Here is a 26571-nt window from a genome sequence, read left to right as displayed (position 1 = left end):
CTCCCCTGTGTGCATGCACACCAGTACCTGCACAGCAAGGACTGCAGCAGTCCATGCTGCGCAAGTACTGATTTTAACATTCCTATTCCGGTGCCTATTTCATAGGCACTGCCGTGGGATCACCAAAAAACCTGCCCACCAGAAAGGTGAAAACTCCTAATCTGGCAGGCGTTTCAAACTTGGGTTTGGCGGTGCGGGAGTGGGGCAGTCCCGCTCCAGCACTACCAAACACATAAATAAGGCTCTCTTTTATATCTCCCCTAGAGAAGAAACAAGAAAACATTGACACAAGAAAAGACCAGTGAAATGTAGTTAAAAGTAGGAAAATAAATGTATCTTAGCAATGCCATACATTATTAAAGTAATATACGGAAAATTTGCCTAAATTATTTTTAATATTTTATCATCAAGTACAGCTTCCAACATGTCCATGAAGCCACTTTCAATGATTCTTTAAAAGGCAAACTTCTCCAAATGTTCCCTGGTTACACCTACAGCAAGGAGTTAGGTAGTAAATAATCTAGTTAGTGGACATTTTCCAAATACTACTCAAATGGCTGATATGGTAGGACTGCCTCTGTATATAATCAAGTGAAGAAAATAATGGAGCACAATCAACTACCAGATAGAGCATTGATTAAGGTCTGTAACTCTACGCATTCCACAGCTTCAAGAGGAACAATTTTAAAATGATGATCCTAAAGATTACAAACTCACAAATCACCCAGTGTATAGCCCAAACAACTCTGTAGCACACATAAAAAAGACAATCTCTGGGCAAAGAAGAACATAAAGTGTTTTTAACTCTGTTCTAAAGACTTTTAGTGAACTAGACTTCCCTCACTGTCTACCATTTTCCCATAGAAAAGAGGAATTCAATAATTTTCATAACTTAACAACATGAGAAAAAGAATATTAATTTTTGCAACCACATGAAGCCTATTAACTCGGTCATATACCCATGTGGCTCATTGATGGAATCCTTAACACTTGCACACCTTCTTCTTTTGAATTATATACCATGTATTGATAATACCAAGACAACTGTTTTTTTTCTCACAAAACTACCAATTAAGCAAAGGACCACTTGCAGTGAACTCTTAAACTCAATAAAACAAAAAACAAATAACTACTTGTTTAAAAAGATAGGGATAGTTTTTGAATATCCAAGGATGCACACGATGTCAAATGTGTTTCCAAACACCTGTGTACAAGGATGTTATCTTCATTACAACAGAGCCTTCTTTCACCACCTAAAAATTCACTTTAAGTATAGGCTTTCACCCAGAAGCAACTTCTAATTCTAAATGAGGAAACTCTTTGCCCCTACCTGCCTTTGCCCTACCACCTGAGGTAACTAACTACAGTCCTCAGCCATTTGGAGTATAGCTGGGTTAGCTGTCTTCAAGTTCCAGGGCACAGGTGTCAAGCCAGGTTTCATATAGAGTATGGAATGTTTAGCATAGTTCTCTGGACAAATAAGCAAAACATAATAATGCCACGGAAGGATGGTGCCATGCATTCCAAGTTACTACTGGAAGCCATCACCTTATACCATTTCATTGAAATTCTAAAAAAGGATAACAGTTATCATTTTAGAACAAAAAATCCAAGGCTGAAATCTTGAAAACTGAACTGCCCAAACAAACAGCACATGTATGACACAGAGAGCAATAAAGTATGACTCCCACAGCAACTGAGATCTCTAAGCTATGTGGGCTGTGTCACACATCCTACTTTAAACCAAAAACATATAAGAATATTTACTACAAAACACTATCCTAGCACCGCCAAGCCTCTAAAAATATACCTGCTCCTAATGCAATCAACAACCAGTTTTAATATTTACTGAATATATACGTGTGTCCACTGAAAAAGTATAAAAAACAAAACTCTAAAAACCGCAATCCAGATTAAAAGTAATAAAGCTAAAACATCAAAAACAACAAAGCTAATGGGTATTTTATCAACAACAATTAGAATAAGCCAACTGTTAACTAAACACCTAAAGAAATTCAGATGCTACAATCACAAATAATACAACTGTGAATGCGTAAGCCTATTTAAGGCCTGATTATGAGTTTGGCGGTCTGTGGACTGCCAAACTCATGATGGTACAGCAGTGGTGGCCTTATTACAACTTAGATGGCCCCGTATCTTTGTAAGATACGGGGGCAGTAGGCCTGCGAATCCTTTATAAAACAAATTTGGAAAGCTACCTTGCCTTGTCACCCTGTTGGCCTGTAGGACTTCTGTTTCAGTGACTGGCCTTTCTAGTTCTCCATGGAGTATGGCCTTTATGTGTGGAAAGTGTACTTCTGCAAGGTAGGTGTCCTGTAGGGCTTCATCCATAGCTTTGACACTATATAAAGCTGTAAAGAAGCCTGAGAAGACCATAATTATGCCTTGGGGTTTAGAGAAGCGTCACTCAACCCCATCCCGTATCGATGCTATGTGGTTCCTAGAGCTCTGTATGTGCAACTTGTGCGCTAGTAGCCTATCTGCTTTGTCCCCCTCATTCATAGTTCAGCCGCTTCATGGACAAGAGTTTGCAGGCCACATCCTTGGCCAGAATGACTTTTAACTCTCCTCTTCCTGTGCGCTTTTTCCTACTTCCTGAGCATATAAACTCATGTTCCAATTGTTGGTTTGTAGCCTCTAGCTCTAGGCTTTTTACCCTTGCCAGTCTGGTCATGTGAATTATCAATGTGGCTCTGATTACTGCTTTTGCAGTATCCCAAAGAGTCCCTGTGTGACATCTGACATCTAATATTCCTTAAAGTAATTCTTCGATGACTTCCTTAATGTTGTCCCAGAGGATCAGGTCTCTGAAGACTATTTCATTCATCTTCCACATCCTAGTGGGGCCCAGAACTGGTGGGGTCAATGACAGTGTGGCATAACCTGGGGGTATGATCAGACAGTACTCATGTCCCTATCACAGGGAATTCCATCCAAGATCGTATTGATGAGGTAATGAATATGTAGTTAATCTGGGAATGAGACTTATGAACCTGGGATTAAAATGTGAAGTCTTTGTCGGTCTCCTGATAGGAGCTCCAAACAGTGATCAGCTATAATTTGGCTAGACTCTTTGTCCTCAATGGTGTGGGGGTGTGGTGTTTCCCATTTGGTGTGGGATCTGTCCATTTCGGAATTGAGGGCAACATTAAAACCGCTCCCTCTCATTGTTTCTGCACTTGTAAGGGTGGACAAGAATGGAAAATACCAAGTGTAAGAGTGGTCTGTGTTCATTTGGGCCAAACACAGACACCATAGTAATGGTTCTGTTCATTATTGACCCATGAACAAGTATTAACCTTCCCTCTGAGTCTCTTTTGATCGTGTCCACCTGCAAGAGGTTGTGGTTCCCACTAACAGCACTACTTCCCTACTATTAGTACATTCATTAGAGTGAAACTGTTTGAGGAAATATATGGAGTGGCAACTCATCACATCTCCTGCCAGGAGATGTATCTCCTGCAGGAAGACTGCAACCATCTGTTTCATGTGTAGCCAGTGGAGCAAAGTATTCGATTTGATTTGATTTATGTATTTGTAGAGCGCACGATTGCCCATGGGTATCTTGGCGCTGTGTAGATTCAGAGAGGCTTGGGATCTTTGCAGGAACAAAATAGCTAACCAGCTGTAAATAGCCACATTTTTACTTCTTTCCTGAAGGAGAGTAGTGATGGGCTGTGTTTGACGGATAGTGGGAGGAGGTTCTAGTCCTTAGCTTCATGCCGCAGAAAGCTTCCCCCCCATCTAGCCTTATTGTACTTTGGAACCTGAATCAGTTTAGCATGGCTGGATCGTAGATTCCTGAGTGGCTCGTATAGTTTTAAATGAGTCTTTAGAAACTGGGAGCCATATCCATGAATAGCTTTGTAGGCCAAACATACAGATTTGAACTTTATTCTTTTGTGAATTGGGAGCCAATGAAGGGAACTTAGTTTGTGTGCAATTGGTTCATACTTGGGGAAATCCAATACCAGCCTTGCTGCTGCATTTTGAAGGCGCTGTAGTTTTGCTAGGTGCTGAGCCTGAATTCCCGCATACAGGGCGTTCCCATGATCTATCCTTGATAGGGCCAGAGCTGTTACCACTGTTTTCCAGGAATAAAGGGGAATAAAAGGCAGGAGCTTCCTTATCCTTTTCAGAATAAACCACACTGAAGATGCCAGTTTGTTTGACTGGGCATCAAAAGAAAGTTTGTTGTCCAGTGTCATACCCAGGTTTTTCACCTTGTTGACTGGGGAAGGGCAGTCACCCAGACTGTTAGGGCACCATTCGGGGGACCAGATACCTGGACCTGCCCCTAGCAGCATTACTTCGCTTTTGTCTCCATTTAACTTTAGGCAGTTACTCTGCATCCATTGACTGACTTGCGACATACAGTTCTTAAATTTGTCAGCCGTCTCTTTTGCATTTTTGGCAATAGATACCACTATTTGGGTGTCGTCGGCGTACGAAACTGAAAGGAAACCACAATTCCTTATAATTGCTGCTAGAGGTGCTACATACAAGTTGAAAAGGGTGGGGCTTAGGTAGGAACCCTGGGGTACACCACACGGGGAGTTAAATGGTTTAGATCTAGTCTCCCCCAACTCAACTGTGAATGTTCTGTTAGACAAGTAGGATGCCAGTAGCGTTCATGCAGAAGTGTGGAATCTGGCTTCGGCCTTTTGGTCAACAGTGTTCCATGATTTACCGTATCGAAGGCCGCCGAAAGGTCCAGAAGAACCAAGGCAGCCTTTCCCCCGGTATCCAGAACACTCCTGAGTTCTTCTGTTGCCATGAGCAGAGCTGTTTCCGTTCCATGTCCCTCTCAGAAACCAAACTGCGAGTGGTCTAAGGTATTTCCATCCGAGAGAAATTGGCCCAGCTGTTTATTCAATAATTTCTACAGAACTTTAGCCGTGAAAGAGATTCTCGTAATTGATCTGTAGTTCCCGGGTTCTTGTGGGTCTAAATTTGTTTTTTTTAGTAGTGGCAGAAGTGAGGTGGTTTTCCATGCATCTGGGAAGTGGCCTGATTTTACTATTTGTAGAAATAGCTTTTCTAGTTGATCACTTAGCAGCTCGGGGAATAATTGTATCTCCTTTGGTGGACATGGGTCAGTTCGACCACTGGACCTGGTGGTTCTGACCGCCTGCAGAATCTGTTCCACTGAAGGTTGTGAGAAATGAAACCAAAGATCCTGTTTTGAGGTAGGTGGGTCCTCATTGAGATCAATGTTTGGCCGTAAGGGCGGATGTTTGTCAGTCCTTATAAATGACTCATAGACTGAGGTCACTTTGTTGATGAAGAATTGGCCCAGAGTGTTGCAAAATTCTGAACTAATAACTGCTGGTTTGTCGTCAATTTTTGTTTGTTTTTTTATGGTGGTGAAGAATTCTTTACTAGAATTTTTTGCTTCAATCATTTTTTTAATAAAATATTTGCTTTTTTCTGCTAAAATCAGTTTTTTGTATATGGCTAGGGACATTTTATATTCTTCTTTCAGCCCTTGGTCATAGTTGGTCCTCCATCTCTTCTCAGCTTTTCTACAGTTTTGCTTTTGCGTCTTAAGTGAGTCTTTACTGGTGAGTTTAGGCCCTGAACTTTCAGTGTAGCCACTGTCAGGATGTGTCTCCCGTCCTGCATTGAAGAAGTTGTAGTGCAATGAGGTCCTTGCTGTCAACCCATGGTTGCCCCAGTGTTGCTCAAGTCCTCATTTCTGTCTCTCTAAGTGGTACCTCGTAGAGTAGTGACTAGGCCAGAAAAATAAACAAACAATATAACATCAACGAAATATATACCTAGAAAAGCCTGACTGGCTAGGAGACCCTGGGATTCTAATCCCCCCCATAGTTCCTGTGTGACTCGTGAAAACCGGATGTCTCCCTCTCCCCACCGGGTATAATATTCTGGTCGCCTGACATACTCGGGTTAACTCTTCTTGGGCAGGGAGCTTGCAATAAATGCCTTTCAAAGCCCCTCCTTCCCTCTGAGGTTCCTCAATTGACCCTCAAAGAGCAAGGTAAAACCAGGAAGATTGTCCATCCCCCACCAAACCATAGAGGGATTACCACAACTTCACGGGATCAGTTGTCTACCAGTTTCGTCCAATAGGGCCATGTTTCACCCGCCACCCCCAGGAGCCACGGAGGCAATACCACATCAGATGAAGGCCACCACGTGTCTGCCAGTCCACCCCTACAGTGACTATCTGGGCCCCCCTCATTCTCACAGCCCAGTTAGGGCCAGTCAAGCAGGGGGACTCCCTAGTGGACCATTGCAGCTCTCGAGCCACTTGCTGGTTCTCCTTACACCTGGATTGCCTGGTTTGTTGTCCTCGCCACGCCAAATGCAGGTTTTAAACCATTGTAATAACAGTCCACTCTTAAAGCCCTGTTGCATTTGGCATGTTCTTTCCCAATAAATAAGTCTGGCTTGTTGCTTTTGTCAAAAACTTTCACCATAACCAGTTACTAACTGTAGGATCTAACAACATTTCTACCAATAAATCATTCAGGTCTTCAGCCATTATTGTTAGCTTATCATGATAATGAGCATAAGCTGTCCGACAAGGAAGCCATCAGGCACTTATCCCAAAAAATACAAATATGCACAAATTTGCATTTGGTAAAACATTATACAACTCACTTATACAGGGCTTACCAAGGATTCTCACATTGTTAACACTATGGTTTGTGAGCAGGGGTAACCAATACCAAAGCCCATGGGTAATACACTTGTCTATGACATTCCATGTATTAAAAAGCCTACCTGTCCTGTTCCCCGATATTATTTGCCCTTTATATAAATCCCCTTATTTTAAAATTTCTTTCTTCACCTCTTATTAAACCTGTTACGGTGGATCGGTTCTCAACAAAAATTTTGGCTTATGCCGATCACGTGGCCGTATTAACAACAAACCCAACTGAGGCAATTGGTGAAATTGAATTAATTACCCATACTTTTGGTATTTACTCAGGCTATTCCCTTAACAGGGATAAAACAATGGTCCTATGCACAAATAATACGATATTTGAAAGTCCTTATAAAGTTAAACAAGCTACATATTTAGGGGTCAATATATCCTCCAACGTGAATGAAATTAACCATCTTAACTATACCCCCTTGATTAAGAAGATAAAAGAAGATCTTAGAAGGGTGGATAACTTACATTTATCTATTATTGAAAGGGCCAACTACCTAAAAATGAACATCTTTCCAAAAATACACTATCTATTTCGAACAATACCGCTCTTGGCTGGGAGTAGTTATATAAAGACTCTTGACTCCTCCATGTCTAAATTTATTTGGAGCTTTGGTAAAATTAGAAGGGCTCCACCATATTTAACTCTACCACTAGGAAAAGGGGGCCTAGCTGTCCCTAATTTAACCCTATACCTATGGGCAACACTCATCCAACTCATGGGTCCTCTGCTAAATTCATGTACTGTACTAAATAGTGAACATTGTTTTATCCCTTCTATATATGAGCTTAGCCTGGGGACCAAATGTCAGGGACTATTCCTGAGACAGGTTGAACCATCCTATTTTAAAAAAATTAAGTTCAAAGTTATTGCTGACGCCTGGGAGGTTTGGAAACTTATATCAAAACAACTGAAGATCCCTAAGTTCACTAAATACACTCCCTTGTGGAATAGTTAAATTGTCCCGGCTTGCCTTAATGATAGTATCTCCCGGAGATGGGCGAATATAGGTATTCAGACAGTGGCAGATTTTATAAATCCAGGTGGTATTACCTCCTTTGAATGGCTTCAACAGAAATATACCATTCCTGCCACTGATCTTCTTAAATACTTTCAAATATCTACATATATTCGTAACTGTATTCCCAGAATTGAACTAAACCACATTCATTTTTTCTCAATTATTGGGAAACAATCTACCAGTATAGGTATCTTGTAACAATTGTTGTTGGAAAATGCTATGGATGATTTGGAGCGAGTAGAGCAAGCTTGGGCTTTAAGGTTGACTAATCTAAATATAGACATTGATCTTTCTTTATTTATTTATTTATTTTATTTATTTATTTATTTTATTTGCATGTTTTTATGGCGCTGCGAATCGACTCCCGAAGGAGTATCTCCGCGCCTTTGGCAGCAACTAAAGAACAGCAACTCGTCATGATCTATCATCAAAGTTGTTTATTGCCTCCAACCTTAAAGCTCAATATTATAGAGTTATATATGACCTGTATTATACACCAGCAAAATTATTTTCATGGGGCTTGCGGGCTGATGACAACTGTCCAAGATGTAAACAATCTCAAGCAAACTTAATCCATATGTTCGCCGAATGCCCAAAATTAGACCTATTAAAAATGATGATAATGAGATTCTGGGCCCAGGTTTTTGGACGGAATATAAAAGACTCATTAACTCTTTATGTGATGGGCCATGACGATTCTCTGGGGCACAGCATCGAAGAGCAAAGATCCATGTTCTTAGCAACGGCAATTTTACGTATCATTCTTGCTGCTCGATGGAAAGACCTGGAGCCACCCACATTTCAGATGTGGCTTGGTCGTTTTCTGGCCACATATAAACAGGAGATTTCAATTTATAGCACTAGGGGTAAAAAAACTAGACTTCTTGGAAACCAGATTTGGGCCCCAATCTATAACTAGTATTCCAATGTGAAACCGCCTACTCCGATTACCATATCTTGATTCGTTAAGATTATATTGTCTAATCTACTGTACTGAGTATATAATGCTGGATGTGTTGATTTTTTCTGTCTGTCTGTCTTTTTTTTCTTTTTATTCTGTAATAATTGATTTAGTTATTAATAGGCATAACCACTCTGATTTGATCCTTAATATTTTTGAAATATGTTAAATACATTTGATAATCATATATTACTATATTGTTTGACTGAATGTTGCTACAAAAATAAATAAAAAAATAAAAATAAAAAGCCTACCTGCAGGTTTTAACACAATGATACATCACATCAATCTTATATGTATGTTGATCTTAACCCCTTAAATGTGGCTGATTACTGCACTCCCTCCCAAGTGTGTCTGTGAGCCATTGGTCGACACTGGGGAGGGTTATAAACACCCTGCTTCCTTTTTAATTCCTGCAGCTTGGGCTGGTTGGGAAGAGCATACTAAGCAGCCTGGGTGTTTTTTTTCTTTGTAAGGACATTCGAGGTGCAGGGCGCGCCAACATCATTGCTTCTAAAAGTGAAAGTAAAATGAGCTGTTGGGCACATTTTAGTTATACTGCATTAGTGCTAGGGGTCATATCTCAGCCCCCCTGAGAACTGATTGCTCTGGTGGAGGTACCATTGGAGAGAGGAGAATCTCCCCTTTTCAGTGATATCTCTAGATCATTGGATTCCTGCTTGGGGATCACCAAAGGAGAGCGATCCTCAAGCAGGCATCCACCCACTAGGCCCCAGGGACTTGGGGAGTGGGCTCTTAGGCAAGGGCATGTATTCCCCCCACCAAATTAAAATGTTCAGTCTTTCTGTCCCCAGAGGGTGCGGTAGTGGTGCAATTTCCCCCATCTTACCCCAGGGGAGGGGGTGCAGAAAGCCTAGTAGACAACAGGGAATACATTTAAAAAATATAGGGCCCGATTCACAGAATGAACTTAAGACTAAATCCTAAACTTACTACTATTTGGTATTCACAGAATGCACTTACTACTTTCGGGACTCACAGAATGAACTTACTACTTTTGGTATTCACAGAATAGATTAAAGACTACTAACTTTACGTCCGCACCGGGCTGGAAATTCGGGCCCGGAGGCAGAGTTTTCGGCCCGGAGGCGGAGCTTGCAGCTTGGGGCGGAGCTTGCGACCCAGAGGCGCAGCTTCCAGCCCGGAGGCGGAGCTTGTGGTTTGGAGGCGGAGCTTCTGGCTCAGAGGTGGGGATTTAGCCATGGCTGAAATCTTCACCTCTGGGCCCCAAGCTATGCCTCTGGGCCGGAAGCTCCACCTCCGGGCTAAAAGCTCTGCCCCAACCCAGAAGCTCCACCAACGGCCGGAAACTCCGCCTCCGGACGCAAAGTTAGTAGTCTAAATCTATTCTGTGAATACCTAAATTAGTAAATTCATTCTGTGAATTCTGAAAGTAGTAGGTTCACTCTGTGAATCCCGAAAGTAGTAAGTGCATTCTGTGAATACCAAATAGTAGTAAGTTTAGGATTTAGTCTTAAGTTCATTCTATGAATCGGTCCCATAGGGTTGAGGGCAGCCACCATGGGCAGATGGGATAATTTTCCCAATTTGCCCCCCTGGAGGGCAGAAAGCCCACTAAACTCCAGGGACTGCATTTATGCAGTATTAATATTGAAGTGTGGTCCATTGGGATGTATGTCATTACATTGCATACCAATACCACGTGTGCTATTACAATGCGGGTATTACTACGCAATGTCAATGACAACGACATGCCATTACATCGCAAAATTTTACCACAACTATGCTTTTACCATGTATGCCATTACAATGCAAAGGCATGCGTCGTAAAGCTATAGTCCTGGTAAATGTTTGCAAGGTAAGTGACCCTACCCTACCCTGAACACTAATATAGTACCCCTGCACAACCCTCCCCGACCCCCAGTCCAATTCCCACAAACACCTGTTGAAATGAAATGAAATTAAATGAAATTTGATTTGTAGAGCGCATGGCTGCCCGAAAGAGTCCCAGCGCTTGCTTAGGGAACCCGTCCTGGTATTCCCCTGCGAGATAACCCATTACTGGGCATCCCCAAGGTGAAAGCTAGGCATCCCGCTGTGAGGGGCCATTGTGGAGATTAAGCAAGCTATTGCCCAGAGTTACAGAGTGGGACTCCATGATTGGAATAGGCACCGAGGCGAGAATTGTCAGGTCCGGGGAAATTTTGAGCCCAAGACCCGCCGGGGCGGGGAATTGAACCCTGGTCCGGGCCAGACCTCTGCATCAGGGTCTGCCGCTCCAACCACTTGAGCCACACTTCTCCACCTGTTACTACCCTAAAACACTACATTACACAACCACTACCCTAAAACACTACACTACACAGCCACTACAACACTACCCTAAAACATTACACAAACACTACCACACTACCCTAAACCCTAAAACACAACACTACACAAACACTACAACACTACCCGAAACCCTAAAATTTTACACTACACACACTCTACAACACTACCCTAAACCTTAAAACACTACACTACACAAACACTACAACACTACCCTAAAACCTAAAACACTACACAAACACTACAACACTACCCTAAACCCTAAAACACTACACTACACAAACACTACAACACTACCCTAAACCACTACAATACACAAACACTACTACACTACCCTAAAACCTAAAACATTACTCTACACAAACACTACAACACTACCCTAAATCCTAAAACACTACACAAACACTACAACACTACCCTAAACACTAAAACACTACACAAACACCACAACACTACCCTAAACCTAAAAGCACTACACTACACAAACACTACAACACTACCCTAAAACACTACACAAACACTACAACACTACCCTAAAACCTAAAACGCAGCACAAACACTACAACACTACCCTAAACCCTAAAAACGACACTACACAAACACTACAATACTACCCTAAACACTAAAACACTACACAAACACGACCCTAAAACCTAAAACACTACACAAACACTACAACACTACCCTCAAACCTAAAACACTATACTACACAAACAGTACAACACTACACTAAACCCTAAACCACTACACAAAAACTATAACACTACCCTAAACCACTACCCACACTACTCCCACCCCTACACTACCCTAAACACAAAAACACTAAATAACTACCCTAAACCACTACCCACACTACTCCCACCCCTACACTACCCAAAACCCTAAAACACTACGACACTACAACACTACCCTAAACCACTACCCACACTACTCTCACACCTACACTACCTTAAACCCTAAGACACTACAACACTACCTTAAACCACTACCCACACTGCTCCCATCCCATGCACAATCACCCTTACCTCTCTTTCCTTGTGGTTCCTCTCCAGCATCGCCATCCCTGCTCCCGGTTCCTGCTTTCTGCTTCACATCCGGTGCACGTAGTTGTGAGGAAACGGAAGAGCCTCTGTTTACTCACAACGAGGTGGATCGGCATTACATTGAATGGATTGTAACAGCGCATGTGATGTAATTATATGCCTAGTAATGGCTACGCGTAGTTACATTGCATGCGCTGTAACGCATGCAATGTAATGGCACAGCGTGGTAAAATGAACACAGTGATGACAGAATCCTCGCACTTGTTTTTATTATATGTTTTTCTTGAAATTCGAGTCTTTTGTAGCAATGTATTTTGGTGCTAGATGAGATCTCCCTTCTGGGTCATGGGAGTGTGATAAACAACTAATGGTAGCGTTGCTCCAGCAGGGAGCAACGTCCTCACGAAGCACTCAAGAAAAAAATGTTCCTTAGGACTGTGTTAGTGTCTTTTCAATAAAGTTTTATTCAAATAAGTTGTATCAGTGATTAAATCATATGTTTTTTCATTGTTGTCGTCATCTTTATAAATCAAAGTCAAGCGCCCAATGCATTTCGGGCTTTTAGCCCTTCTTCAGGGGCATAGTATTCTGTTGAGGAAAAACACACTTATAATATAATCATGTAAACAAAATAATAATATACAAGCACATTATTTTCAACAAAGTCTCTTTCTTAAAAAGTTCCTTATATCCCTTCAAAACGTCATGTGTGTTTTTGACAATCTCTGTGAACCCATCACTTAAGCAAAACATTAGAACTGGTATAACTTGAAAAGCGTGCTAGGCAGTAATCCAATTGTGTGACTTAATTGTGTGACTTAGTCATGCTACATACGCTGTTGTGCGTGATTTTTATCACCAATGTGTCTATTTCAATTACCTTCGTCGTCACGTAAAAGTGCCTGAATTTCGTTAGGTAGGGTACCGAAAAAGTGTACAAAACCTGTAAAGTACACGTAAGCACACTTTAGAGCCACGTTGCTCAAAACGAAGAGAGTCTAAGGAAGTCAATTAAACAAACTTACATACCGATATCGGTATCCAGCGTTACGCTTGCAGAATGCTTTTAAAATGCCTTTTCTTACGGTTCGTACAAAACTTTTCCTAAAACGCAAAGTATGCAGATGGTTACGGGTCGGAAAGTCATGGCAACATAAGCTTGTGGCCATTATATACTCTTCTCTTAGCGGAGCTTACCGAGAGGGTAACGCGGTTACAGGAAAGCAGGAGTCGTCGGTATCCAAAAGCGTTCCGGGTGACGGTATCAGTGCACAGCTTTCGTGAGACTGCTGTATTTAACCCGGAAGATCCTGTGAAACAGGCCGGGCCTGGTAAAACTTCGACATCAACGTAGGACTAAGGTCACGTCAAAGGATTCCCTCACCAAATATGGCGGAGCTGAGAATAAGTGCGATGTTTTCAAATCGCGTCTATTGTGAAAGTTAGTAAAGTGATAGGTTGGTTTCAGAGAGAAATATAGGGAATAAATGTAGATGTGCAGTTCTACTACCCAAGAAAACAGTTACAAAAGCATTAATGGTCAAACAATTAAATAATGTGTGACAATCATCCAGTTTGCAAAGATGGTGTTATCACAAATATTTAGCATCATACATTAATAATACTAAACATTATCATTCTTAAATAAAACAATTTAGGTCCATACGGTCGTTGAGAACTTTTGGTTGGCAAGTGTTCAAATAGGATATCCAGAATACTTCTCTGCGCAAAAGGTGTTGTGAGTTGTCTCTACCTGGTAGGATAGGAACAGATTCCAGAATCAAAAAGCGTAGTTGGCTCGGGGTGTGATTATTATTGTTAAAGTGGCTTGCCAGAGGCGATTTGAGATTTTTGGTTCTGATGCTGCTCTTGGGTTCAATTATGCGCGTTTTAATTTTTCTCTCAGTCTTTCCAACATATGCCAAGCCACACGGGCATTTGATAAGATAGACAACATTTTTGCTGTCGCATGTAGCAGTTACTCGTAGAGGAATGGTGGTACCTTTACTTGGGTGTTTCATCTCCTTACCCTTAATTATGGCATTGCAGTTTCCACAATTTAAGCAGGGGATGGTTCCTTTGAATGAGTCTTGTGATTCCAAGATTTTTTTGTTTAGCACTTCTTTTATATTTCTTGATCTTTGGTATGCAAACCTCGGCGGGTGTTGAAAAATATCATTGAAATCATCCTCTGTTGATAGCAAAGGCCAATTTTTCAATATTATTCGTTTTATTCTGAAACTTTCAGTTGAATATTTGGAGACAAAGACCATTCTATCTTTTGTGGGTGATTTAGGTTTAGGTTGCAACAAAGTCTGGCGGTCAAGTTTGTTCATTTTTAGTGATGCTTCTTCAAGAATTTCTCGGGGGTATCCTCGCTCACTAAATTTCTCAATACAGATTTTGGTGTTTTTTTGCAATGAATCCTCAGTGGAGGAAATCCGTTTAATTCTCAGTAGTTGGGAGTACGGCAAGTGTCTCTTGAGAGACGGTTGATGGAAACTGTGAAAATGCAACAGATTGTTGCGATCTGTGGCTTTTGTGAAAACGCTGGTGTCCAGTCCTTTTTCATTCTTGGTAACTAATACGTCCAGAAACGCTATTTGTTCGGTTTGTATGTACAGCGTGGTAAAAACCACATTGAGATTGCTGCATCACCCGCACCCCTTTCTTTTGCCGAAAATGCAATATCCCTGGTGTCAGGTAGACTTTTCACCCCTTCAAAGGGCACATTTTGGACATTCTCCTCGTTTGGGATAAACCTCGTATATATGCCCCCAAGTTGGGCAGAAAAGCACTATTGCCCCTTCTGGGGAGGGGTATGGCTCGATGCCAGGCTAGATCGCAATCTAACTTTTTGGTGGGGGCGCCATATTGATTTCTGTGGTGTGTAGTGGGCTACACACCCACCCCAGAAGGGGATATAGTGTATTTTTGTCCCCCTGGGGGAGATAGGAGGTTTGTCCTAAATCAATGAAGTTGCCCCAAATTTGCCCTCTGGGATAGAAAGCCCACCTCCCGACAGGGTTTTTACCTATGGGACAAAAGAAAGTGGTGAGGGTCTTGCACCAGAGCACAACACTTGCACTATTTTCTTTTGCCCCAAAGGCAAAATCCCAGACAAGTGGCCCATTGACCTTGGTGTGATCTGTTCCTGTTGCGGGCACTAGTACCAGTTACACAAGTGGCTCAACTTTTTATCAGCACATGTGGGGTAATGTTGTGTGGTAGCAATTTTGTGGATTTCTGCAGATTCCAGAAGTATCTATGAAAGGAATGTAAGAGAAAATGGCTTTTCAGGAAAAGTGTGAGGTTTGCAGGGCATTGTGGGTAGGAAAACTAAGCATGGCCCGAAAATGTGTTCCGCTCGCAAAATTTGCAGATTTTTGGCAATTTCGCGATCCGCGAATCTCGCGAAATTGCCAAACAATCCTCAATTTGCAAGTTCACAAATTTCTTTTGCTTGTTCGCGCCTCAAAAATACAATCTTGTGCGCGTTGTGTTGACTTATCTTGATTCTGAGTTTGCCGAGTTGTGCTCCTCCCGCGAACAAGATGGCCGCGCCCTAAAACGACCGCATAGGTAAGTTTGTGGTAGCGAATCTGAAAAAAAACCCTGCAAACACGCCAAAATTCAAAAAATTCGCAAGTTCGCACAAATTCGTCAATTTTGCGGACCGCAAATTCACTTTCGAGTGAATTCGCAGACTGTGAATTCGCAAATTTCGCCCATACTTAAGGAAAACCTAATGGGATCCAAGCAAGGCACATAACCCTGGAATCCCCTGGTTGCCTTGTGCTTTCATAGGTTTCATGGCTGGCGCCACTGCACAGCCCAATTACAACAGCTACCCTTATTGCTTATTTATCAATCTGGTGCTTTAGCGCCTTTTGTGTCATGTATCTTGGCCGCCCCACACAAGTGGGGTACCATTCTTATAGGGGAATGTGTATCAACTCGGGGTGGTAGGAAATACGTGGCTCCCCACAGATTCCAGATATTTCCGTCACAGAAATGTGAGGACAATGTGCATTTTTTTACCATAGTTTTACGTTTGCAAGGGCTTCTGGGTAGAATTACCTTGTGAAAGTCAGGCATCCCGGGACTCCCCTAGTTGTCTAGTTTTCCAAAATGTGCAGGTTTGCTAGGTTTCCCTAGGTGCTGGCTGAGCTGAGGCACATAACCCACAGCTAACCACATTGCAAAAAAGGGTCAGTTTTGAGTTGAAAAATTTGATGGATACATGTTGCACTTTGGTCAAAGTGAGGTACCATTTTCATTGGAAGACATGTGGAAGCATGTAATAGTAGAGTGAAAGAATATTTGTTATTAACAAGTAGATTTTGCTGCATTTGTGGCTTTCAAATGTAAGCCAGTGTTTAAGGAAGAAGACATTTTGAAAAAGTACCCTCTAAATAATATGTTCTTTCTGGTACCCACTAATTCAGAGTTGCGCCAAAAACACCACTCCCAGAATCCATATCTTGTGCCCATTTTAGAAATGCATAGGTTACCTTGAAACTTATTGTTTGCTCTACATGTTTTACCATATGAATAGGTCAGATCACTGACCTAATATCGAGGGACATAATATCGACTAGCGAAAATATCGGTGAAAAAATATCGCTAGACAGAATATCGACTTTGTATCTACAAACAGGTAAGTACAAAAATATCGAGTAAAAAATATCGTTTACAAAAATATAGTTTGTAAAAATATCGACTTTGTTAAAAAAAAATGTTTTAATTGATATAATATTAAAAATGAATTACTAAAATATACTTAAAAATACTTAAATTACCTTATAATAGTTAAATAATTATTAAAAGTTATAAAAAAATAATTTTTACAATCATATTTGTTAAAACAAATATATATAGTAACATAATATAATTAAAAAATATCCAATATTATTACCGTAGGATAGCGGAAGTGTAAAAATTACTATTCCCACTCCAGAGAGTGCAACAGTAGATAAGGCGTTGGATAGCGTAGAGGTAAAAATGACTATTCCCACTCCAGAGAGTGCAACAGTATGGAAAGCGTTGGATAGCGTAGGGGTACAAATAATATTCCCACTCCAGAGAGTGCAACAGTAGAGAAAGGGTTGGATAGCGTAGGGGTAAAAATCACCAATCCCACTCCAGAGAGTGCAACAGTAGAGAAAGGGTTGGATAGCGTAGGGGTAAAAATTACTATTCCCACTCCAGAGAGTGCAACAGTAGGGAAAGCGTTGGATAGCGGGAGGGTAAAAAGTACTATTCCCACTCCAGAGAGTGCAACAGTAGGGAAAGGGTTGGATAGCGTAGGGGTAAAAATTACTATTCTCACTTCAGTGAGTGCAACAGTAGGGAAAGCGTTAGATAGCGTAGGGGTAAAAATTACTATTCCCACTCCAAAGAGTGCAACAGTAGGGAAAGCATTGGATAGCGTAGGGATAAAAATTAATATTCCCACTCCAGAAAGTGCAACAGTAGATAAGGCGTTGGATAGCGAAGAGGTAAAAATTATTATCCCCATTACAGAGAGTGCAACAGTAGGGAAAGCGTTGCATAGCGTAGGGGTACAAATTAATATTCCCGCTCCAGAGAGTGCAACAGTAGAGAAAGGGTTGGATAGTGTAGGGGTAAAAATCACTATTCCCACTCCAGAGAGTGCAACAGTAGAGAAAGGGTTGGATAGCGTAGGGGTAAAAATTACTATTCCCACTCCAGAGAGTGCAACAGTAGGGAAAGCGTTGGATAGCGTAGGGGTAAAAATTACTATTCCCACTCCAGAGAGTGCAACAGTAGGGAAAGCGTTGGATAGCGTAGGGGTAAAAATTACTATTCCCACTCCAGAAAGTGCAACAGTAGGTACGGCGTTGGATAGTGTAGAGGTAAAAATTACTATTCCCACTCCAGAGAGTGCAACTGTAGGGAAAGGGTTGGATAGCGTAGGGGTAAAAATTACTATTCCCACTCCAGAGAGTGCAACAGTAGAGAAAGCGTTGGATAGCATAGGGGTAAAAATTACTATTCCCACTCCAGTTAGTGCAACAGTAGAGAAAGTAGATACTTCATATATTATTTAAAAAATATATATATATTAATATCTATAAAACATTAATTAAAAGTAATTACCAATTTAATATTATATAATAATTAATTAATTACAAATACTAACTTAAATTAATCATTACAATTAGTTATCTATTAATACTAAATAATTACAAATTAACAATTAATTATTTAGTAATTAAAACGTTACTTAACAATTAAAATCTAATAAATAACCAAAGAAATTAACATATGTAATTAGTTATAATTAAATTACTTCCCACCCTATTACCCTATAAACCCACAACCTACTACAGAAAATAAATTAGTAAAATTAACATAATTATCAATTAATAAATTTAATAAAATTAATTCTCAATTAAAATTTAATTAATTACCAAATAACAATTATTTAACAATTAAATATAAATAAATAACACTACATAAATTAACATATTTAATTAATTATAATTAAATTACTTCCCACCCTATTCCCCTATAAACCCACAACCCACTACAGAAATTCAATTAGTTAAATTAACATAATTATCAATTAATCTAATAAATAAAATTAATTGGCAATTAACATTTAATTAATTACACAATAAAAATTAATTAACAATTAATTATAAACAAAAACCAATACATTAATGTATATATTTAATTAATTATAATTAAATTACTTCCCACCCTATTCCCCTATAAACCCACAACCCGCTACAGAATTAAATTACTCAAAATATAAATAACATTAAATTCATTAATTAAATTACATTATGACATAAATAAACACTTTCAACACATAAAATACACTATAAAAAATTCGATATTATTAAATGTTCGATATTTTTATTAACCTATATTATGTACTTCGATATTTTGACTATCTATATTTTAGAATTCGATATTACATTACTTACCTTCAAACCGATATTTTTGATGTCTATATTTTGTCCATTCGATATTCTGTCCAGCCTATATTTTGTACTCAATATTATGTCCATTCGATATTTTGTAGTCAATATTTTGTCTGTTTACCGAATAGGTCTACACTCGGTACACAACGAAAAGCCATTTGTACAGTGCAGCTCAGCTGTTGGCTCTCTGTATCTGGGGTTCTTAGAGAACCTACAAACCCTATATATTACCACAACCAGAAGGGTCTAGGGATCATAATGGTATCTTGCTTTTGTAAATCGCCATTGTGCTAAAACATCACAGATGGAAACATAACACATGGCTGTTTTTCCTACTCATTTTCATTCTTTAATTCAACAATTAGTTTCTTTGGGTACACCTTGAGGGATCTACATTTATGAGGGTTTCATATTGGTTTCCACTACAAGCTGGAAGTAGATTGAAAGCATAAAAATAGAAAAAATGGACTTCCACTTTGAAAAATACATAAACTGTTGTACAAAATTAGTTTTACAAAGGTAAACGGCAGTCCAAGGTCCCGCACAATCAGTCCTTTAGTACAGTGTATTTCGAAGTGGTGCAAATCCTTAAAACTGTCAGAGCCTGTTGTAAAGATTTGTTCAAATAAAAATAAATGATTTGGAAATGATTTTGACTGCTGCATCTTGACCTTGCAACGTGTGCACCTTCCGCTTTCTTTACAAAATTGGTTTTACTCAGTTCAGCTAAGCATGTACCTGAAAACTTGGGAGATGGTGACTTTAGCACAGTAAATCATTTTTGATGAAATTTTTAGGGGAAAACCAGACTCTTTGAGCCGAAGCATTTTTTCCTATATTTCCCCCAAAACTCACAATGTAGCAGTATTTTGCCTATTTTCTCTGCCCCCTCCAGGGAAATAAACAAATCCTGGCTATCTTTTGAATCTCCAGGATGTTGGGAAAAACTGAAGCAAATTTGGTGTGGATTGCTTATGTGGAAAAAAGCTATTGAGCCCTAAGGTCGAACTACCACAAATCCCCAAAAAAGGGCTCATCACTTGGGAGACCAAGCAGGTAGAACATCAGGTTTAGTTATGCCACCTGACATTACTTTTTCTAATGAACAAATTGTGTCTCTAACGTCCACCTATGGGCTCTCACCATAACCATCCCTGGCCTATTGTACTCATCTTAAGCTTTCCCACAAGCCACCATCATGTCACATTGCAACATCAAAACCCTTCAATACTTCAATATTCTGATAGATTCCAAGTAGCAAAATGCTTTCCTCCAGGTTTTACTACAATGTAGTAACCTTCCACCCTAGATGGCCTAGTGGCTTTCACATATACTTTCAAAATAAATAAGTTGGGCCGACTGCCTTTATAAAAAATGTCCCTATTAAATAGATCAAAACTATGACATCTATTATAACTTTTTCCTAATGAACATGTATGGCTTAGAGCCATGATCATTGGCTTGTCATCATAACCATCTCAGGTATATTGTATTGAACATAAACCATAATGCAAAGCAAAGAGCACTCTTTTGCACTGAAAACGTACACCTTCTGTCTTATCAAAACTCCAGATGGGAAGATTATCATGTGTACAGATAAGATAATCCCACTCAGTATTGCTTTTTAAAGGTCTTTCTAGTGATCACAGAAGTTCTGGTGACAGCTTCCGAGTCTACTCCTAAGTACAATGTTCTTTGAAATCTTTGCAATTCATTTTTGTTGAAAATTAGCATGATTTTATTGAATGCCTTTATTTTGCCTTTGTTTCTTTCTTGAACACCAGGGCAAAGACAGTGATCGGAACATGACTGTGCTACTGGTACTGCCTGAGGGCTCCTGCCAAATCCCTGCTCAACTTACTCCTGAGACACCTCTGATTGAAGATGTTCCAAGTGAATCAAAGAGTGCTGAGTACCCCTCCGAATATAGTTTACCTCTGCCAGGTGTTACTAATCCAGAGGTAAGAAAAAGTAAACATTAGTCATTTGGGCATCTAATGCACCTTTATCCCAAAAATGTAATGTTCAGTGGCAGCTAGCCGAGGGAGTGCTGTGGGGTGGAGGGGTGGGCGGGGGAAGGGCAGGGTGGTGGCGTAGTGGAGTCCGACATACCACAGACAGGAGTAAGGTAAGTAATTAAATGAGTAAAACAATTTACCTTGCACGGACTTGCTTGGTGGTTCTTAATGGACTGTTCCCATGAGGAGCAGGATCAGCACTAATTTGCATAGGATAGGCCTCTATCTAGAGTTTCAAAATGAGAGATAAATACGCTGCACTAGTATCAAAAGTGACTGCCAGTGTATTCAACAATTTGCATGCATTCCTCTCATCACCTTTTGTGTGTTTGATGTAATGCCCTCAATGGCCAAGGGTATTCCCACATGAAGTTCCTTGCTCGCCACAGGATCTAAGCTATTCTTCATCGATAAGGCCTAGCAAGATCAAAACTGGTCCGGGGGGGGCGGATGCATGTTGGCTCTTCTGGAGGCGGTTTTGCTTGACATATTGGCATGGCCAGTTTCCATGAGTTGCAAGGTCAGAACTGATTTGTATAAGGCCAGGCTTTGTCTAGAGTGGCACAGTGGGTGCAGGGGGCCAGGTATAGTACTTTTTTGAGTTTAGAAAGCTTTGTTAAAATAGACAGAGAAAACATGGTACATAATTATATTAAAGAGCATGAAGTACAAATCCATAGGATAACGAGGAATAAGAATGAAAAACAAATGCTGAAAAACCCAATACTTCATACATTGTCAGGATTAAAAACCAATATTGAGAATAAAATAAAATCAAAGAGTACCATATTAAAATTAGCATTTTTGCTTTAGAGTTTTAAATAAAACTAGCATTTTTGCTTTTGAGTTTTAAACCAAGTATAGTACTGATATGGAAAAGATGGCCCCCTTTTTAGAGAGGACTGTGTATGTTGCTGACTGGTTGAGTCGGAATCGCACTCGTGGTTGAATGATGTTGCTGTAGGTTTACTTGTGTGGGTGGTGCTATCAAAGTACAGCCCACTGTGCTCTGGGCGTGTTAATGATACAAAAGAGCGGCAATTCCCTCAGGAGTGACGTCCCTTCGATGCACACAAAACTCAATTATTCTTCTCATTCATTCAATAAAATTTCTTCAACGGTATTTTTGATGCTTGATTGTATTTTATTTCATTTCATTTGATTTGTCTTTGATCCGGGTTATTCCTTCATAAGGCTTTCAAAGCATTCATCGTGATTATGCCCAATGCATTTCGGGTCGTTACTTTCTATGGAAGATGATTTTAAAGGACTATTCAGAGACAACCCAATTTTTGCGTATGAAAGAACAAAAAACATTAAAGAACTATTGAAACAAAAAACGCCATTGCCGACAAAAGAATTCAGAGGTACATTACCGTGTCATAATTGTGGGAATTGTAACGCGATTATTAAAGGCAACAAAATTAATCATCCATCCCAAGGAACAAGAATCAAACTTAGAGTTAATGGGACATGTGATAGCACCAACCTAGTATATATGTTGAAATGCCCATGTGGCCTCTCATACGTGGGGCAAACAGCAAGAAAGATTAAAACAAGACTCATAGAGCACAAAAGCAACATGCGCCTGAAAGCAGCCAAGTCGACAGTTGCGGCACACTTCAATTAACTCAATCACAACCCCAGCCAACTAAGATTTTGTAGCCTAGAAATGGTGTCCACATTGCCTGGAAGAGACAATACACAACATCTGTTAAGACGCGAATTACATTGGATACATCGTTTATCCACGGTACAGCATAAGGGACTCAATGAACGGCTTGAATACAGCTGTTACCTTTAAAATGTTATCTTCATTGAAACACAGCAATTAATTATGTTTATCTAAATATGTCATTTGATAACTGCAGTATTACTTTGTTTATTTTGATTAATTTTCATTCTCATGTTTTTCTACTGTTAGGAACATGCACCATACGTTTTTATGCCACCAATATCGCCACCTGTATGGAAGCTTGTTACAGTAACTAGTCTCAAATAGATATGCACAAAACACGCACACACAAGGGTGTAAGACACTTCGGAGGAATAAAGTTAGACATCGCAGTTGTTTTTTTTAAAAAACGCGTCGAACCGGTATTAACGTATCAGAAATTGGTTTTCATCGACATCGGTCACATGACTCGCCAGGCACCAATCTTAACCAAGAATATAGAGGGAATCACACATACATCGACAAACACCATGATCAGAACCCGATCCTGACAACGAACACGCTTGCACCTAAGGCGCAGAACGGTAAGCTTTCACTCTAAGCATATCCAGTTAATTGAGCACGCTTGTATTGGAACACGAACGTAGACTAATGCTGTAACGTTTACTTAAACACAGATTCATACTTCTATCGTGAACTGGATAAAGACGTGCCCTATCGAGCACACACCACAGGTCAGATTTCCTTATGGGCTCCTACGGTGACAACAGCCTGCCACACATAGCTTCGTCACTCATTAATACATCTAATATTGCACATCATATCCGTTCCGTCAACGGCACCATCAATGCAATAAATAGACAAGTTTCCCATACTGTCTGCCTATTCGGTAGCACACGTGAATATCTACCACAGCCCAACTGCATGCAAGCTTATAATTCGTTTAACACCCGTGTGGCATTTGACTGTCTGCCTATTCGGCATCACACGTGAATATCCATCCAGCTCAACTGCATGTAAGCACTTGTGAACTTCGTTTAGCACCCGTGTGACATTTGACTCGACACCAGTTGTTACTGGATTCCACAGGTGACGTGGAGAATGTATGTTACCCAGAGCACTGTCCTCCTAACCCCCTTTGCGCATGTATATTTAACTGTGAGAAAGACGTAAAGACATGTAATTAGAAATATAGCGCCCAGCTAGTGAATTGAACCTATATCATTCTTGTATAATTTTACAGGACTAATGAAGGGCACATGCCCAAAATGCATTGGGCATAATCACGATGAATGCTTTGAAAGCCTTATGAAGGAATAACGCGCATCAAAGACAAATGAAATGAAAGGAAAAAAAATACAATCAAGCATCAAAAATACTGTTGAAGAAATTTTATTGAATGAATGAGAAGAATAATTGAGTTTTGTGTGCATCGAAGGGATGTCACTCCGAGGGAATTGCCGCTCTTTTGTACCCCTTTTTAGAGAGACACAGTCGACGAAAAACGTTGGGTTGGGATGTTACCTGCTTAATTTGTCACTGGTTTGTATTATTTGCAAGCTTTCTTAATCATTACCTTTTGTGAGTTGGTATTTTTCAAGAAAGCCTCCTTATCAAGAGGCACGTTCAATATTAGCCTACAAATAGTGGTATTTTAAAAACAAGGGATGTGCATAATTGGCCTTGTAAAGTTTTTTAAGTTTTGCCAATAGCATGTGCAGTGTAAACTTACAGAATAGCCGTAAAAATGCTGCAAACATTTATTTTGTTTACAAAAAATACTCCACAAAACCTGTTATCTCGCAGGAGCATTTTTACCATGATAATAAAACTACTTTACAACATTTGGGTGACAGAATCATAACAAAACACAACTATATTAATTGTGTTCAATTATTGAAAGGAGAAATCAAAATCGTAAAAAAATAAATGACTGTTGGTGTGCAAGTGTTCCTGCTTTTCCTGCATTGCCCCTGGCACCATATTCCTGAACACTGTGCATTTGTTAAAACAATTAACAAATAATTTGAAGCGTCTTTACTGCTTATATAACTGGAATAAAGAAAGCAGTATTTGTTGAAGATGAGGTTCAGACTAAGGAAAATAGTGTAATTAATTTCAAGCTGGCAAATAAATTGCTCCCCAGACAGGAGGCAAATCAGTTTCTTCCATTTTTCTTGCTTGAAGCTACAAAAACATTAAAAATTATTTAAAAAAAATAAAGGTATAATATCGAATATTTCTTGATTTATAAGCAGTAAGAGTATGATACGTGGTTAGCAACAAGTTCACACTACATTTCTCTTTTTTTGTAATAAAATCCCAGTAAATAAAGTTCTCACAACTAGGTAGATTTTTGGAAAGAACAGATACTCTTAATATTTTTAGATGGCTGTCTGTAGGAGGGTGGCTACCTGACTATGGTTACCCCAGATTTTTTGCCATGTGTTTAGCTGGTTTTCGACTTAGTTGGCCTGGTTCCCTGCTAATCAGGGCCCCAGGCTATCTGCTCTCTCTGTAAAATGGATTCCATGTACCCTAGGTGCATAACTAGATTGGCTTGGGTCACCTTATCAGCCCCTGTACAGAGCAGTATAGGTGCCCAGGGCATAGGTCCTGGGGACGGGGGTAGCATTCCACCCCTCTAGAGGGAGACAACATGTTACTTTGCTAAAACGCGGTTCATTTTAAAAGGAGCCTCAGCACAAAATGGATGCTTCTGCCACAGACACGAGTCTGACCTCCTGCAGCTGACCGAAACTCAGCCAAGGAGGCCTGGACAAAGGGTTTCCAGTCACAGGGAGGTGTTGCACCACCCCAGACAGGAGATAGTGGATTGTAGCACGGAGGTTTGAAAGAAAACAGACACTGCCTGGGGCGCACAAGGCTGCCCCTTGCATAATCCGACCAAACCAGTTCTGGGGCACACCAGCCCCTGTCCCAGTGCGGCCTGGATCAAAGGAAAGGGGTGTATCCACCCCCTTCCTGGGTCCCACTCATAGGAGGGGACCTAGCAGGTAATCCAGCCTCCTAGATTGGTATAAGAATGGGAGCAGTGCCAACGCACTGAAGAAGAAGAGGAGGAAGAGGAGGAAGAGGAGGAAGAGGGCTCAGAAATAGAGGAGCCTGATGATCAGGATCAAAGGGGTAACCAGGTTGTAGTTGGCAGGCTTAACCAGGCCAACTTAGACCTACTTGGAAATGGAGAGGGCCAGCACCTCCCCAGAGTACAAAGCAGAACTGTTCCAGGCAATAGAAGGGTAAAAACTCCCTCAGGGGATTCTCACAGTTCTAGTGTCTCCAGAAACTCTCAAAAGGGAATGACTTCCCCCCAGAGAAGAGAGCATAAGGCCATGATGAGAGCTGTAGAACTCTAGATAGAGAGGGAAGAGTTAGCCCTGGCCCAAGCTAAACTTGCTTTAGCAAGGGGACAGAAAATGTGTGGCTTAGATGCCACTGGTGGCAGCAATCATAATCCTAGAGAGAAAGACAGGTCCTATAATACTAGATTGGTATCCTGATGAAACATTTGAAACGAAACTCTGGACCCTTCAACATCCTACTCAACGTAGAAGACTGAAGAATCTCCCTTGTGGTCAAGGAGTGACCACCCTGTGCAAACAGGCACCATCCAGCACCTCGACGTCTGCTTTGTTGCAGTTCCCGTCGGAACTCAAGCAACAGAGATCGACGAGATCAAGCTTGCCTGCCTTCGTACAGCCCGATCCACAGTCCCTGCAGAGCTGATACCCGTGGAGGTGACCAGAAGTGTGGGGCACGCCATCTTGAAAAGACCACGAGACGCTGACCGTGCAGCCCACGAGTTACCCTCCGAAGCTGTACACTGGGGTTTGAGAAGCCCCAATGCTGAGCCACTCTT

General features: G+C 40.6%; 1 protein-coding gene across 1 annotated transcript in view; it reads left to right on the top strand.

Moving 5' to 3' along the window:
• WDR64 (WD repeat domain 64) overlaps positions 1–26571 on the top strand; it is a 2246160-nt gene that overhangs the window by 1309241 nt on the left and 910348 nt on the right. Inside the window, exon 19 of the mRNA XM_086925751.1 lies at positions 20783–20959. Within this exon, the coding sequence (XP_086781877.1) occupies positions 20783–20959 (177 nt within the window). The remainder of the gene's footprint in view (positions 1–20782; positions 20960–26571) is intronic.

This window comes from Lissotriton vulgaris, chromosome 6 (assembly GCF_964263255.1).
Source record: "Lissotriton vulgaris chromosome 6, aLisVul1.2, whole genome shotgun sequence".
Classification (NCBI taxonomy): domain Eukaryota; kingdom Metazoa; phylum Chordata; class Amphibia; order Caudata; family Salamandridae; genus Lissotriton; species Lissotriton vulgaris.
This window is presented reverse-complemented; position numbering and strand designations above follow the sequence as displayed.